Source organism: Ambystoma mexicanum, chromosome 3p (genome assembly GCF_040938575.1).
Source record: "Ambystoma mexicanum isolate Mex_15411 chromosome 3p, UKY_AmexF1_1, whole genome shotgun sequence".
Lineage (NCBI taxonomy): Eukaryota > Metazoa > Chordata > Amphibia > Caudata > Ambystomatidae > Ambystoma > Ambystoma mexicanum.
In genome coordinates this window covers 987834247-987847958 of record NC_090925.1, presented here as the reverse complement: position 1 = coordinate 987847958, position 13712 = coordinate 987834247, and the positions used below count along the sequence as shown (strand labels likewise).

At 45.9% G+C, this 13712-nt stretch overlaps 1 protein-coding gene across 1 annotated transcript in view; it reads right to left on the bottom strand.

The window, feature by feature from the left end:
* PLCG1 (phospholipase C gamma 1) overlaps window positions 1–13712 on the bottom strand; it is a 1097362-nt gene that overhangs the window by 29693 nt on the left and 1053957 nt on the right. Inside the window, exon 29 of the mRNA XM_069652272.1 lies at window positions 7611–7772. Coding sequence (XP_069508373.1) covers window positions 7611–7772 — 162 coding nt within the window. The remainder of the gene's footprint in view (window positions 1–7610; window positions 7773–13712) is intronic.

The window sequence follows — 13712 nt, the reverse complement described above, 5'->3', positions numbered from 1 at the left end:
CCTAATAATAATAGTAATATTAATAAAAGCATCACCCACACTATGTAACAAACTATTATCTCAAATATCTGATACTGACGGTAAGTAAGCAGGCTACTTGGATGTGTAACCTCATCCCATACTTCCTATTCTTAGTATATATGGCACACAAGTGCTTTGAAGTGGTCCCCTTGTAAGTGAATGCATTATACAACTCAAATATGAATTTTCTCTCTAATGATTTTGAGTAGACACGTGTCATGCTCAGCATCTGCTACTTTAGCATTGCTAACATTACCCTATACTTGGAGAGGAACATTGCAATATCATTTACTTGGCATGCAAGGATAATGGGTATGGGCTATGGCTGGTATTACTAGTCTATAATATTAGGGCAAGAGATATTCAGAAAATAGAATGCTTTTCACACAATCTGCATTCTTTCCAATTGTTCAGAGTTGCATTGGGCATAGGCCTTATCAAATAATTCTGTAACTTGCTGCTATACAAAACTGTTTCAATTATCAGTTGTATAATCCTACCTAATGATATAAGGGTGGGGTAAATTGCAAACATTCTTGTATTCACTGCAATATAATTGTGTACATGCAGATTCATTACATTTTCTCAAGATGCACATAATATCATGGTGATGCACTACATTTATTTTGCTTGCAAAGTATCACAGGGATGCAAATATCCCATTGAGTATATTGCTGCTGCTATCTCTCACTTGTAACAGTGTCCTGTTAACTAGTTTTGGAGGCTAGCACAGTAGGCAGGGGGGGGTCGGGCGGCGGCGGGTAAGGGTCGAAGGGAAGAGGAAGCCACTCCTTGTGGGTAATAAACAAATTAGTAACTTTCAAAAACCAAGTGAGTTGTTTTGACAGTACATTACAGGCAAGGAAATGTGTTTGTTTCCTAATGGATAGGAAACTCTAGTAACAGTCTAGAGAACTGCACCTTCTATTTCTTTCTATGCTGGCTGCTGATAGCATTTCAATATGAACATGTGTTCTTCATTAATAATAATAATTTGGCATTTATATAGCGCTACGGAGCCTCAGGTATCTGAGCGCTGCTTATTATTACCCACGGTGTGTGGTGCTCATATTGACTCTAGCATCACCCTGCAACTTGTTTAACTGATAACAATGAATTACAGAGGGATCGCTAGTTACAGAAGAATGCACTCAAGCTGTAGTACCTCTAAGCATTGATGCTATTAACCTCAGAACTTCTTCTACCGGGCTCCATAACAAACCTCAGTAAGGCTCTTTTTGAATTTTGTCTAGGTTGTCGTTAGGAAGGGCGGGCAAAAGTAGAGGCTGTATTATGTGCTCAGTCATTTTACTTCCTATGTCAGGGTAACAAGCAAGGCTCTGATAAGAATTTACTTCCTACTTGGAGTGAAATGATTTTTCAGGAGTACAAAAATAATTCGCTTTGCCAACAGGGATACTTTATGCTGATTAAAAGATGTTATTTCCCCTTAAAATATCTTGAGATTGGGCAGAAATATTATTATAGTTTCTTCCTATGTCACTGCTGTGTTGGGAACTGATTCGAAAAAATATCGGTGGAGCTTTGTTGATAGAAGGCAGGGGTTGGCTCCTATGTGTTCATTGTTTCCTGTTTTTGATGGGCCCATTTTTAGGGATATTTCTCTTAGCTGTAAGGCTGGGTTTGAGTAAGTGCTGTCACAACTCACAGGACAATGTAATGTGTTTAGTAAGCAGAATCTAGGGGATTTGTATCATCATATTCTGTGGTGCAGTTACTTGGATGCAGTTATCATCCGTACACAAATTATGAGAGTCCTGTTCTCCTGGCCCCTAAATTACTTAAAGTGACACATGAATTCCTATTAGCATGTTTTCTGACACATTCCTTTTAGTTGCCATTATTCCATCTGCAAATATTGTATCCTGTCCTATTTCTTTACAGCCACATCAGTTATGAAAAGCGATAATTGTTTATTGTTATACACATGAGTGTTTTTCTAGTGGCATAAAGCACACATTCTTCTCTGCACAGGAGTACTTTTGCTAGCTACTGTGGCAGATCGTGAGATCTTGAACTGGTTGAGTTCTCTTTATAATTACAGATAATATTGTTTTTTTTAGCCTATGTAATTCGAAGAATTGTTGTATGATGCACCTTTTACACAGATTTGTAAAGAATTGCAGTGGTTGGGAAGGGGAAATTCCTTTCGAAACTCGCATCGGAGATGGCAGCTCACTAACTTTGCATGCTCACAAAGTGGCTTACCACGTTAGTCCGTTGCACACGTGGAAAATAAAGTGTGCACGAAAGGCAACCGGTTCCACACTTAGAGAAAAATAATTAGAGGGAACATTGCTTGAAATATATGAAACTTCTGCCATGAGATCTAAAGTGCCAACCGGACAATGAGTTTTTTAAAACTTTTTCTTCCTGGTTAACCTTCTCCAACACCCTCAATGTGTCCCGACCTGGGGCATCATTAGTAACGCAAACTACCAATGATGCTACATTGAGTCCTTCTCGACATCAACTTAAATCATAGCAAGGAATACACAGCTGTGCCAACACTATAAGTTGTATGAGGGCATATATATGAAAGCACAATCAGGTTCATGACAGTTGTGACTGACACACACACACACACACACACACACACACACACACACACACACACACACACACACACACACACACACACACACACACACACACACACACACACACACACACACACACACACACACACACACACACACACACACACACACACACACACACACACACACACACACACACACACACACACACACACACACACACACACACACACACACACACACACACACACACGACATAATAATGTCATGCATAGCTGCACCATCAATATGCAACATACTTAGCAGCCCTAACAACTGCGGCACACATACATTATAGCACTAAGCATACAGGAAGAGTCATGCCATACATCGCAGGGATTTCCAACTTCTGCATAAAGAGAACATAACTTCTGCATAAAGAGAACATAAATACTTAGTGTTAAAATGATATTCAGAATCAGCCCCGAGGGCAGATTCCGAGAGGCCACCCTATTCTGGTGAACAGGAAAAGACACTAATGTCTGGCCAAACGATCTGAATAGAGTGACAGAACAAAACAAAAGAGGTGATGGCTGGAGGGTTTGGAATGAATCCTAACCTCTGGCATTGCTCTGGGAAACCCTCCAGACAATCGTTCATTCACCTGCCAAGCCATTACAAAAGGGGAATGACCATATGCAAATTAAGCGCGCCCTCCCACCCCCTCGCCCCCCAAGGGACAGTCCTTCCAGCCATCACCTTTTTGTTTTGCTTAAGTCCCCCCGAATGGGACGGGTATGCCCAGACGTGGGTCCCAAGCCTGCTGGTTATAGAGACCCAAGCTCACTGATGATGCCCATCAAGGCCGAAACATGTCTGGGGATGCTTGCGGTCTCGTGCACAAGGGATGTTACCTAGCAGTTCGGGCTGGACATACCTCTTTTGGGGTTGGGCCAAGACTGATTTGCATATGGTCTTTCCCCTTCTGGCAAGCTGAAAAACGATGGTCTGGAGGGTTGTCCAGAGCTGTGCCTGTGGTTATGATTAATTCAAAACCTTCCAGCCATCACCTTTTTGTTTTGCTTGTGTGACTGAGCAGCAATGCTTAGAATTCGGAGAGTATGAGAGTGGTAAAAGGTTCAGTTAAGTACACACAGGGCAGAATGTGTAAAGCCACTTATTTATTTACACCATAGACACACTTGAAGCACTTAAAACCCACAGGGAAGTATTACACTAAACATTCACTACTATTATACACACATTCACGTTTGGGGTGCTCTGGCTATAGAGCACTAACACGTTCCTTTAAAACCAGTTAAAACAATCTCAGACACTGTAGTGTAGCAAAGCAAGTGCAAGGCAAGTAAAAACCAAGGTTAGAGAAATAATATGCAGTGGAGAAAGAGGCTAGGGAACCACAGCCTTAAAAAATAAAGCACTATATTTGAAAACATTCTTCCTGAGCTAGAACAGAAGGGTCCTAGTGCCCATAGAGTCACTGGTCCCAAGACAGTTCTTTTCATAAGGTGTTAGGACCGATTTTCTATACTGGAGGACAGATGTATATAAGGCCAACCTATATTGTGACAGGGACAACTCTGGGGAGCTGTAGCCAAACTAGTTCAGGTAGCATTGACAGGTGGTCTAGGCCAAGTTGTTCAGAGATGGTGAGCTTTTTAAAGGGTCCACAATGAGTTCACACAATGGGAATCACAGATTACATTTAGACAGGATGTATAAAAATAAAGTTATCATTTATCAGCTAAACACTATAGAAAAATGACTACTGGCAGGTAGAGTTATCACACAACACTAGCAAAATAGATAAATAGATTACATATATACATTCACTTATCAGAGGGCATAATATACATCACAGACTCCTTTAAAGGAAAGGTAAGGTTATATTATGCACTTAAGGTCCACAGAGAATGATCCCTAGCTTAAAAAGTACAGCGCTATGTTGTCTGGGGCCTTTTGCCAAATAGTTCAGGTAAAGTTCCATAGATTTTGTGAGGCAGGAAAAAAATTGAGTCCAGTGAAAGGTTCTACTTGTCAGAGTACAAGTAAAACTAGCTAACAGAAGTAGTCCCAACTTTCAGAAATCTTGTGTGAGCAAGCAGTGGCAAAGCCAATATTGTTAGAATAAGGTTTATTATAAGATCATAGACTTATAATGGGAGTTTAGGGGTAGATAAGAACCACTGTAAATTGCCCCCCCGTGCTCCGATTCTTCCCAAGACTTGGCAGGTCGATGGAAGATGGTCCGAACTCTCTTTACCCGCCTTCTGCCGCAGCCCTTGATTCGCAGGGGTTGCATGTTCTAGTAGTTCTCCGGTTGGTGTCTTTTGCTGGTGCAAGGACTCTCGAGTGAAGAACTTGGTAGAAAATGATGCAGCACCCCTCTCAGGACTGGCCTCGACGCAGGTAAGCAATTTCGTATGGTGGTCCCTGCAGCACAGCGACGGAGAGGGATTCAACTGCCGCGGTCAGACTTTCCCTCCTATCTCGGGTCCTCTTGATGCTAGGGCGCCGAAAATCCGCAGAGGTGAGTCTTGCAGGGCCAGCCGAGTAACCTCAAATTCCAGGCCGAAACTCAGAACAGTGACATCGGCAGCACAGTAGCCCAGGCTCAGAGCTGGTCAGCCAAAGGATGGTCCCGGGATGCTCCCGAAGGCTCTTCTTTGAAGGGTACCGAGCAGACGTCAGGAATGGCTGTTCCCTACACTCCCAAGGTTGCAGCTCCTTCGCAGGACTGCTAAAGATCTTCAGCAAGACAGGGCTCCGTCAGGACAGCAGCAGAAGTTGGTAGCCAGGCCTCCTTCCGACGGGTCTTCGCTTTCTTTGCAGGTCTCACAGCTGGATAGGAGTCGCAGGCCAGGTAGAAGGCTAAAGAAAAAGATGGCCAAAGGACAAGCGAAAAAACATGTGGCACGGCCATGTTTTGGACACTAGCCACAGTAAGTAGCCAAACACAGTAAGGCTAAAACGAAAAGTCTCCAATATTGGAAAAAGTCACTGCTGCCACCAGCATACCCTTTTAGCATACCCAGTGTAACCAAAAATCCTCTTGTTAGTATTGCAATGTAAGCTGTATTGTACAATGATAAAAAGTTACCACAAGTGATACAAAGTAACCAAACGTAGTAACACAATAATACAACTAAGAGAAACAATGTTTCCCAGTACAGACAGCCTGTAGGACATGTCAGTTTCCCCATAACATATGAGCAAAAGTCAGTGCAGTGAAGCTTAATGCTTCACTGCACTACAAAAAGGGCAGGTCAGCATAAAAAATAAAAGCAAAAAGTTTGGAGTTCCATAAAGATGGAAGGAAAGCTGCAGTAAATCTCTCCTAACATAAGGCAAGGAGTATTTTTAAGAGTCTAAACAAGAGTTGGCAAAGCCAACAGGCAGTTTCCGTAAGTGTCTCAAAGTAGTAGAAGAACTGAAAAAAAGTTCTTCACAACTCTCTCCCGATCCAACCACCTTGGGAGAAGGCCATTGAAGAATGCTTGACCAGAACTCCACTGATCATGGTCAGTCAAGGGACGGATAGGGCAAGGAATGTATACCCGTTAAATCCTATGGTGTTAGGGGTGGTAAGAACAGGTATGTTTACTAACCCGCCAATGCTACGATCCACAAAGGAACCACTTGGGTAGCTCCTGTATTCGCTGAGCCCATGCGCTCTGTATCTTGGGTCCATTAAAGAGGTCTAGCCGTCGTAGGTACAGAGGTCACTTTCAGATTTAGGTCCGGCTAGTCAGCAGTTCTGTGCTCTGGTGAGATGGTTTGTGGGACTGGATAGCTGAACGACCCTAGCATGATAAAGAAATGACCATCACATAGTGAATGACCTCAAAGGACCACCAGGACAGGAAGCAGGTGGAGATCAGCAATGGCACTTGAAGACAATGGTGGAAGACAACCCTTCTGTCAGTAACAGTCCTGCAGGGCTTCTTTCATGCTGGAGAGCTGCAACTGAAGGGGGAGCCTTTGTGTTTCACAAGTCAAGGGTCTGCAGAGTCCCAAGTCCAAACTCCGGACTGTGACCGATGCAGCAAGGTAGTCCACGAGGAAGTTGGCCAGCCCACAGGATGGGACACTTCCGAAGGTCTCCAAGGAGAAGATACTTAAGCAATGGTCACACTGGTTGTTCCCACCTGTGAAGGTATCAAAGCACCAATGAAGGCCTTCTGGAGATCAGCAAACGAGCAGGGCCAATACCAGATGGCCAAAGGACAGGTAAAAATCCAGTGGCACGGCTGCTTTAGAGTATACTGTACTCTAAAAAGCATTAAGAACATGGTAGAAAACGATCTGCTGCATCAGCCTGTCTTGGACACATCATGCAAGAAAGCACAATGCTAAGACAACAAACTTAGAGCGGCACAAAGTAGTTCTACTGCAAGGTGGAGTGTGGTGTAAACTCTGGCTATCGGTGCAGAAGAACTGTGCATAGGGACTGGTCAGTTCCCCCAAAACAGATGATCTTAGCAAGGCAAGTGAAGTGAAAAGCCTTCACTTGCCTCAAAACGCCAGGGCAGGTTCAATACAGCAAAATGTTGAGTACCATAGATGCCTATGGAGGGACAGCAGCAAACAGAAAACCTTTCTTATCACATAGCAACACTAATATGGGCAGAATGACGGTACAGGTATACAGGAGTGCTAGCAATATGGGCAAGTATAAGCACCTCTAAAATTATGGGCATCGCCAGGGCACAGATACATATGCACACTAACAATATGGCTATACAAAGGGTACTTTACAAAGCTTCGATAACAGAGGCACAAGGCATAGGCTTAGACATAGCAGTTCCAAATGTGCGGTATGAGCCAGACCACATACATAGCTGTGCGCACAGCAGAGCTTTGGGTGTGGGAGTCACAGAAGGCGGGAGAAGGAGGGGTGAGGGTTATCTAAAGGGTAAAGCTTGGAAAGCATTCACATTGACATAGCAGATCACAAATATTCATGCACATGTTTGTAATGCACACAAAGGCTGAGCATCTGAGAACTTGTCAGTATTATTACATTACCTGTCTTGAGTCCCTTCATCAGGAAGGTGGCCTGGGCCAGGAAGTTCTGGTCACTGAACATGTCTTCCTCATACACCACAAACCGGAGGAACGCAAACTCTGGGTTACTAACCAGGAACTGAAAGGACTTCTGCGGCCACACTGGGTTCAGGCCATTGTCAACTGCACAAGAAAGATACAAGAGAGTGGATCAACGACAACAAAAATCTGTATTTCCGATCTTAACTTAAGCACTCTTCCGAGGTCAGATGATGGCTGGCTCTCCGTTTAGTTAATACCTTTGAATGCAGAGATGCTCCAAGTGTGTCCTGAAAGTCATTGCATTCTATGTATTCACACTTTTTTTGTATGTGCCAGATTGCAATTTGTTGCACCCACGTCAAAGGAGCTAGCTTTTTTGTCTCATAAAAAGAGGGTACTAGCTGACCGTTGTGTGCAGACCATGGTGTTTTTCTTTACACCAGAGAGTGCTAGTTTGAGTTCAAAATGGCCCCCTCTATGTTTTTTCTTCACCCCATCGACTCATATTTCAGCCTAGTTACTGGCGGCATGCAGTCCGAATATAGCGTGTAGCCTAGGCTGTGATGTTTGATAATGCCCGCTCATGGGCATAAATACATATTAAAATGTTGAGGGGCCTATGGGGATCCCTTTGTGACAGGTGAAAAAGCGCAAGTCTGACAAAATTAGCCAGTTTCACCTGGTGCCTTCCTCTTACTTAGGACAGACCTTGCTGAGTGCACATCAAAGTGCATTAAACGAGAGAACCGTCAAGCCAGGGACAAGTGGAACAATATTGGGAACAGTACATGGGTGCCATCACTTTGCAAGACATATTATTTCTACTTAGGAAGACTACATCAGATAAGGCATCGGCCACTTTTACTCCTTAAAAATAGGGAAATACTCAAAAAAAATGTAAATAGGGAGTAAAAATACTCCCAAGAAAAAATAGGAAACAGACACATAGGACCTTGTGACCCTGCTCTCACCCACACAGCTCCATGGATACGTTTGGACCATTAGTGCATGTAGTACCATAGAAAGAAGTTACTATTATTACTGCCTGATTGGAAGAAATACACTTTTTTTAAATGATTATTTTTATAACAACACACCAAACTTAACCAACATACAGGACATTTCCATATACTTGCTTCTTAATATTACTTCAACATGTTACACATTACAGTCCTCCCTCCTCCCCCCTCCCTCCCCGTTAACTCGAGCGCCCACTTCAATGCCGTTGGATTCGTTACTTAGGGTTTATCGCCTTCACTGTTACCAGACGTATCGCCTTTATTAGGTTCGTCATGGGAGATTCCCGACATCATAGCCACCATTTGTCTCCATGCTATCGGGGAGCCCACATCCTCTTCCCCTCCCCTGCTGACTGCTTCATACCATGCCACCGTCTCCGCTTCTGCCCATTTCAAGAGGCCATTCCACCACACCTCTAGTCTAGGTCTTTGGGCTGCTTTCCAGCTCATAGCAATTCTCCATTTGGCCAGGATGTAGGCCAGGTCTTTCAGTTTACTGATATGCTTTAGGTTGCGTGGTCTAGTAAATCCCCCCAGCATGCATGCCCATATTGAGTCCACCCTTAGCTTGATCCCCTTTTGGGACAGGCGTTGTTTGACTTCTTCCCAGAATCTTCCCACCTCTGGGCACGCCCAGAACATGTGGATCATCCCTGCATCTACCTCCCCGCACTTGGGGCATTTCTGTGTTACTGTATTTCTAAACTTAGCAATTTTGCTGGGGGTCATGTACGCCCTGTGGGTAACATATAACTGGATCTGTTGCAGCCTCACATTCCGGGACACCTTCTTGCGATATCTTTGGGCTCTCTCCCATTGTCCGTCCTGCATAAGTTCACCTGCCTCCTCCTCCCAATCCCTTCTCAGTTGGAGCAACTCTCTGCCCACTCTGGACATCAATAGTTCGTAAATTCAGGATATTTCATGCCCGCCCTCTGAGATATCGTACATCATTTCAATGGCCGTGTCGGGTTGCTCTGTCAGTGCTATCTCAGGCCACTTTTCTCCCACTCGTTTGATGATTCTGGCATATGTGATGTATTATCCTATGTGTAATCCGGTTTCCTCCATTATCCTTTGAAAGTCCAATACCTCCCCTTCTTGCCATATGTCTCCAAGGGTAGCGAGGCCCACCGGTTCCCAGAATTTGCAGATCACCCTTATCAATTGCTCATCCTCTCCGCATAACGCCACCAGTGGTATCTGCGGGGAGCATGGGATTGGGTTTCGCCACTGCTTGTCACGCTTTGCGCCAAGTATTCCAACCTATTTCCAGCAATCTCGCTCGCCCTTGTATCTGTGGTTTGGGTAGCCATATCATTTCTCTCAAAAAGAATGGGGCACTGTCTCTGCTTAGCAATTTGGCTTCTGCTGTTTCTACTTCTGATAACCATCTGGTACGTACTGGAGCTGCCCCGCTAAGTGGTACATCTCGACGTTCGGCAGATTTATGCCCCCTTTATCATACGGGTTCTGCAATTTCCATAGGGCCACCCTGTTTCTGGTATTATGCCATATGAAGCCCCTGCATAAACTCTGGAGTTTCGTGAAAAAACGTTTGGGGAGCATATATGGGATATTCGTGAAGAAGTGCAACAGCCTGGGAAGGACCACCATCTTGAGCAAAGCCACCCTACCCACCATGGCCAGGGGGAGCTTCGCCCAGAACCCCATGCTGTTCTTAAATCCTTCCACCGCCCTCTCAGTGTTGTATTTGTTTTCATCTGCAATCGTGTGATATACGTTAATCCCCAAGTATCTAATTGTACTAGTCTGCCAGGGTATCAGCAGGATGGGTAGGTTCCCCTGTGGGACCCCTCTATATCTCCCCAGGGGGAACATGACTGACTTTTTGGGGTTTCTGCTATGCCCGAGAGGGTCGTATCTGCTCGATCACTTCCAGAACATACCGCAGGTTTTCCTTCGGGAAGCGCAGGTTTTCCTTCGGGAAGCGCAGGTACAGCAGCATATCATCAGCATATAATGATATCAGGGGCGGTCCCCCCTTCGTGTGGATCCCCATCTCCCCGTATTGCTGTCTGAGACAGATCGCTAGTGGTTCTAATGCAAGGATTTATTTTGGGGAATATTTTTATTATTTTATAAACAACACAGTTCTAATGCAAGGATATATAGCATGGGGGACCGGGGCAAACTTGTCTTGAGCCCCTGCTGAGTTGCCATTTGTCCGAAATTATTGCACCAGTTTTGACCCTGGCTGTTGGGGAACTATATACCATCTTCACCCACCTCAGATACCCTGGTCCCATCCTGTATTCTTTCAAGGTCGCCAATAACCAAGGTCTCCTGTGGTTGTCAGTTATATTCCTACCGGGACATAGCCAGTCTGGTCGGGGTGTATGAGTTTGTTAATTACCCTTTTGAGTCTATTTGCCAGCACCGCTGTGAGAATTTTGCTATCTTGGTTTAACATAGATAGGGGTCGGTATGACCCGCAGTCTGTGCTCGGCTTGCTGGGTTTGAGTAGCGGAATAATCACTGCCTCCTTTAGGGATTCCGGCAGCCTTTCCCTTTCGAATGCCTCATTTAACATGGCCAGCAGCAGGGGGGAGGAGGGGCACTTCTTGCCTATACGTTTTGTGGAATTCACTGGGGAGCCCATCTGACCCCGCGGCTTTACTAGTGGGTAGGTGCTGTACTACTGTCTCTAGTTCCTCTATGGTGATTGGGGCCTCTAGGTCATCCTTTTCTTCCTCATTTAATTTGGGTAGTCCTCCAGCGTCTCCTGAATTTCCTGTTCTGCTGCCTCTCCCATGTCTTCATAGAGACGTTTGTAGAACCTAAGGAACCCTTCGTTCACCCCCTCTTGGGTGTTCCAAATCTGGCCTTCTTCTCCCCTAATCTCCCTGATTACTGGTCTTGGTGACTCGTTTTTATATAACCATGCAAGCAGCCTCCCCGGTTTATCCCCACCCACGTGTTGCCTCTCGATATATTTTTTATAGTTCAGTTTGCATAGTCTTTCTTAGAGCTCCAAACTAGCTTGTTGTAGTTGGCACACTTGTTCGGCGTCCTCCTGTGAGGTGCCTCCCCTGTGCATTATTTCTTCTAATCTCTTCTCTGTCTCTTGTAGCTCTCGCTCTATGCCAATTTGGTTTCCCATGCTAGTTTCAGGTCCCCAATCGCTTCCAGGATCTGCTGATCTTTGCTCGCTGTGACGGTTTCCGGGGTGGGAGTTTTCTCCTTGCTCCTTCTCCCATCTGCAGTGATTTCGCATATTCTTCTAGCGTGGGTTGTTTGCCCTTTGCCTTGGCCTGTTTATTCGCCATCTTGGTGTTGCCGTATGCTTTCCTTCGGGTGTGATCCCCGGCACCTCAGGGCTAGTCCGTCTCCAGCTATGTGGCTTCTGCGGAGGAAGGGTTTGTATTCTGTTAGCGCTACTTCTCGGATGGGTTGTGTCCTCCCACGTCCGTTGGTCACCACCATTCCTTATTGTCTTTATATCCCAGCCCTTGTTAGGTCTTGCCGATGTCTGCTCCTGGAGGGCCTGTTTCGATGCTGTGGTGGATTTTCACATAGCTTGCAGCATGGGTTTATGCTTTTACGTGGCTTGCAATGCCCATAAGGTTATCCTTCAATGCGCCTGAGCCTTCCAAGCCGCTCCTGCAGTTGCCCCTCTCGTGTGCGCGCCCAGTCTGTAACCCACTTTGTGTCCATGTGTGCGGTGCAGCAGTATGTCCTCGGCTTCTTCTTTTGAGGTGAGGCTGTGGTTGTCTCGTTTAAGTTGTTTGTCTGCCTGCGCTCTTACGCGTGTCTACTGCGCTGTCCGACGTGGTTTACACGTCCCGGCCCATTCCTTTGATGTAAGTGGGTGCCGGCCTTCAGTGGTGTGCCCTCGTACTTCACGTCGTGAAGTTCTGTGCCCCCAGGATAATGCTAGCAGCGTGCTCTCGCTGCCTCTGTCAGCCCCCCAGTGTGACTTGGTGGTGTGGCTTCTGTGCTTTCAGGTGGCATCCGCTTGGGGCATTATGGAGCGTGTTCTATCGGGGTCCAGCACGATTTCATTTATGGCCCTTGCTATTAATGTCTCTGCAGATGTGGGTCACCGTTTTGATCAGTTTGCATCCGCTCCCGGGGTGTGCTGGCCGTGTTAGACCAGTGTGATCACAGTGTGTCTGAAATTACGTTTGCCATTCGCTTAATTTCCATTCTGCATCTCGTCTGATGAAGCTACAGACGTCATAAAATCCTGGGTCCACCATCCTTTCCCTCTTAGTGGCTCGGGCCGCGCTATCACTATGTTGCGCTCTGTTCCCGGCAACTCCTCCAGGTACTAAGTATCATTAGTTGCGCTCATCGGGCGCTCCGCTTGTGCTTCCGATGTTTCCCGTCACACTGTGGCTCCTCCGACGGCTTCCAAACACGGGCTGCGGGGCTTCCAAACACGGGCTGCGGGTGCCTCGTACTCAATCCGCCAGTCTGCTAGCAACCCGCCATGGTGTGATGTTGAGTGCTGCAGCACTCCTCCGTATGCGCCGGTGTCTGGTTGTGGGGTCGGGTGGGCGAACGATCCGCAAAACATGCCAGGGCGCTTTCACTACTCCGCTCAATGCCGCACACTGTATTCCGGTAGTGTCACAACAGCAGACCCATGCTGCTTATGAAAGTCGCAGCTCTGTTTGGCCTCCTCTGTCACTCTCTGTTACTCCGCATCACGGGCCCGGAAATGTTTCTTCGCGTTGGGCTCCTTTTTTCTCCTTACACGGCTGCCATTTTGGGTCCGGACATCGCAGGCCACCGCAACCTCAATTATGTTCAGAACCGCTGCCCTGGTTTATTCCGTGGGTTCCCGACGTGCTGGGAAGGGACTCCATATGTTTGCATGCCTGCCTCTGTGTTTTCGTCCGCCGTGGTCTTGTATGTATGCACTTTTATTTTGGATCAATTCAGCATCTTCCGGAGCTCCTCTGGGAACGCATCTCCCTACATGGCCCTGTAGCCACGCCCCGAAGAAATACACATGTATCTTTTAATTAGCATGAATAACTCGGTGTAAAGAAATAATTATTACAAAACATTTTTTTCCAGTTAAAACCTCTTT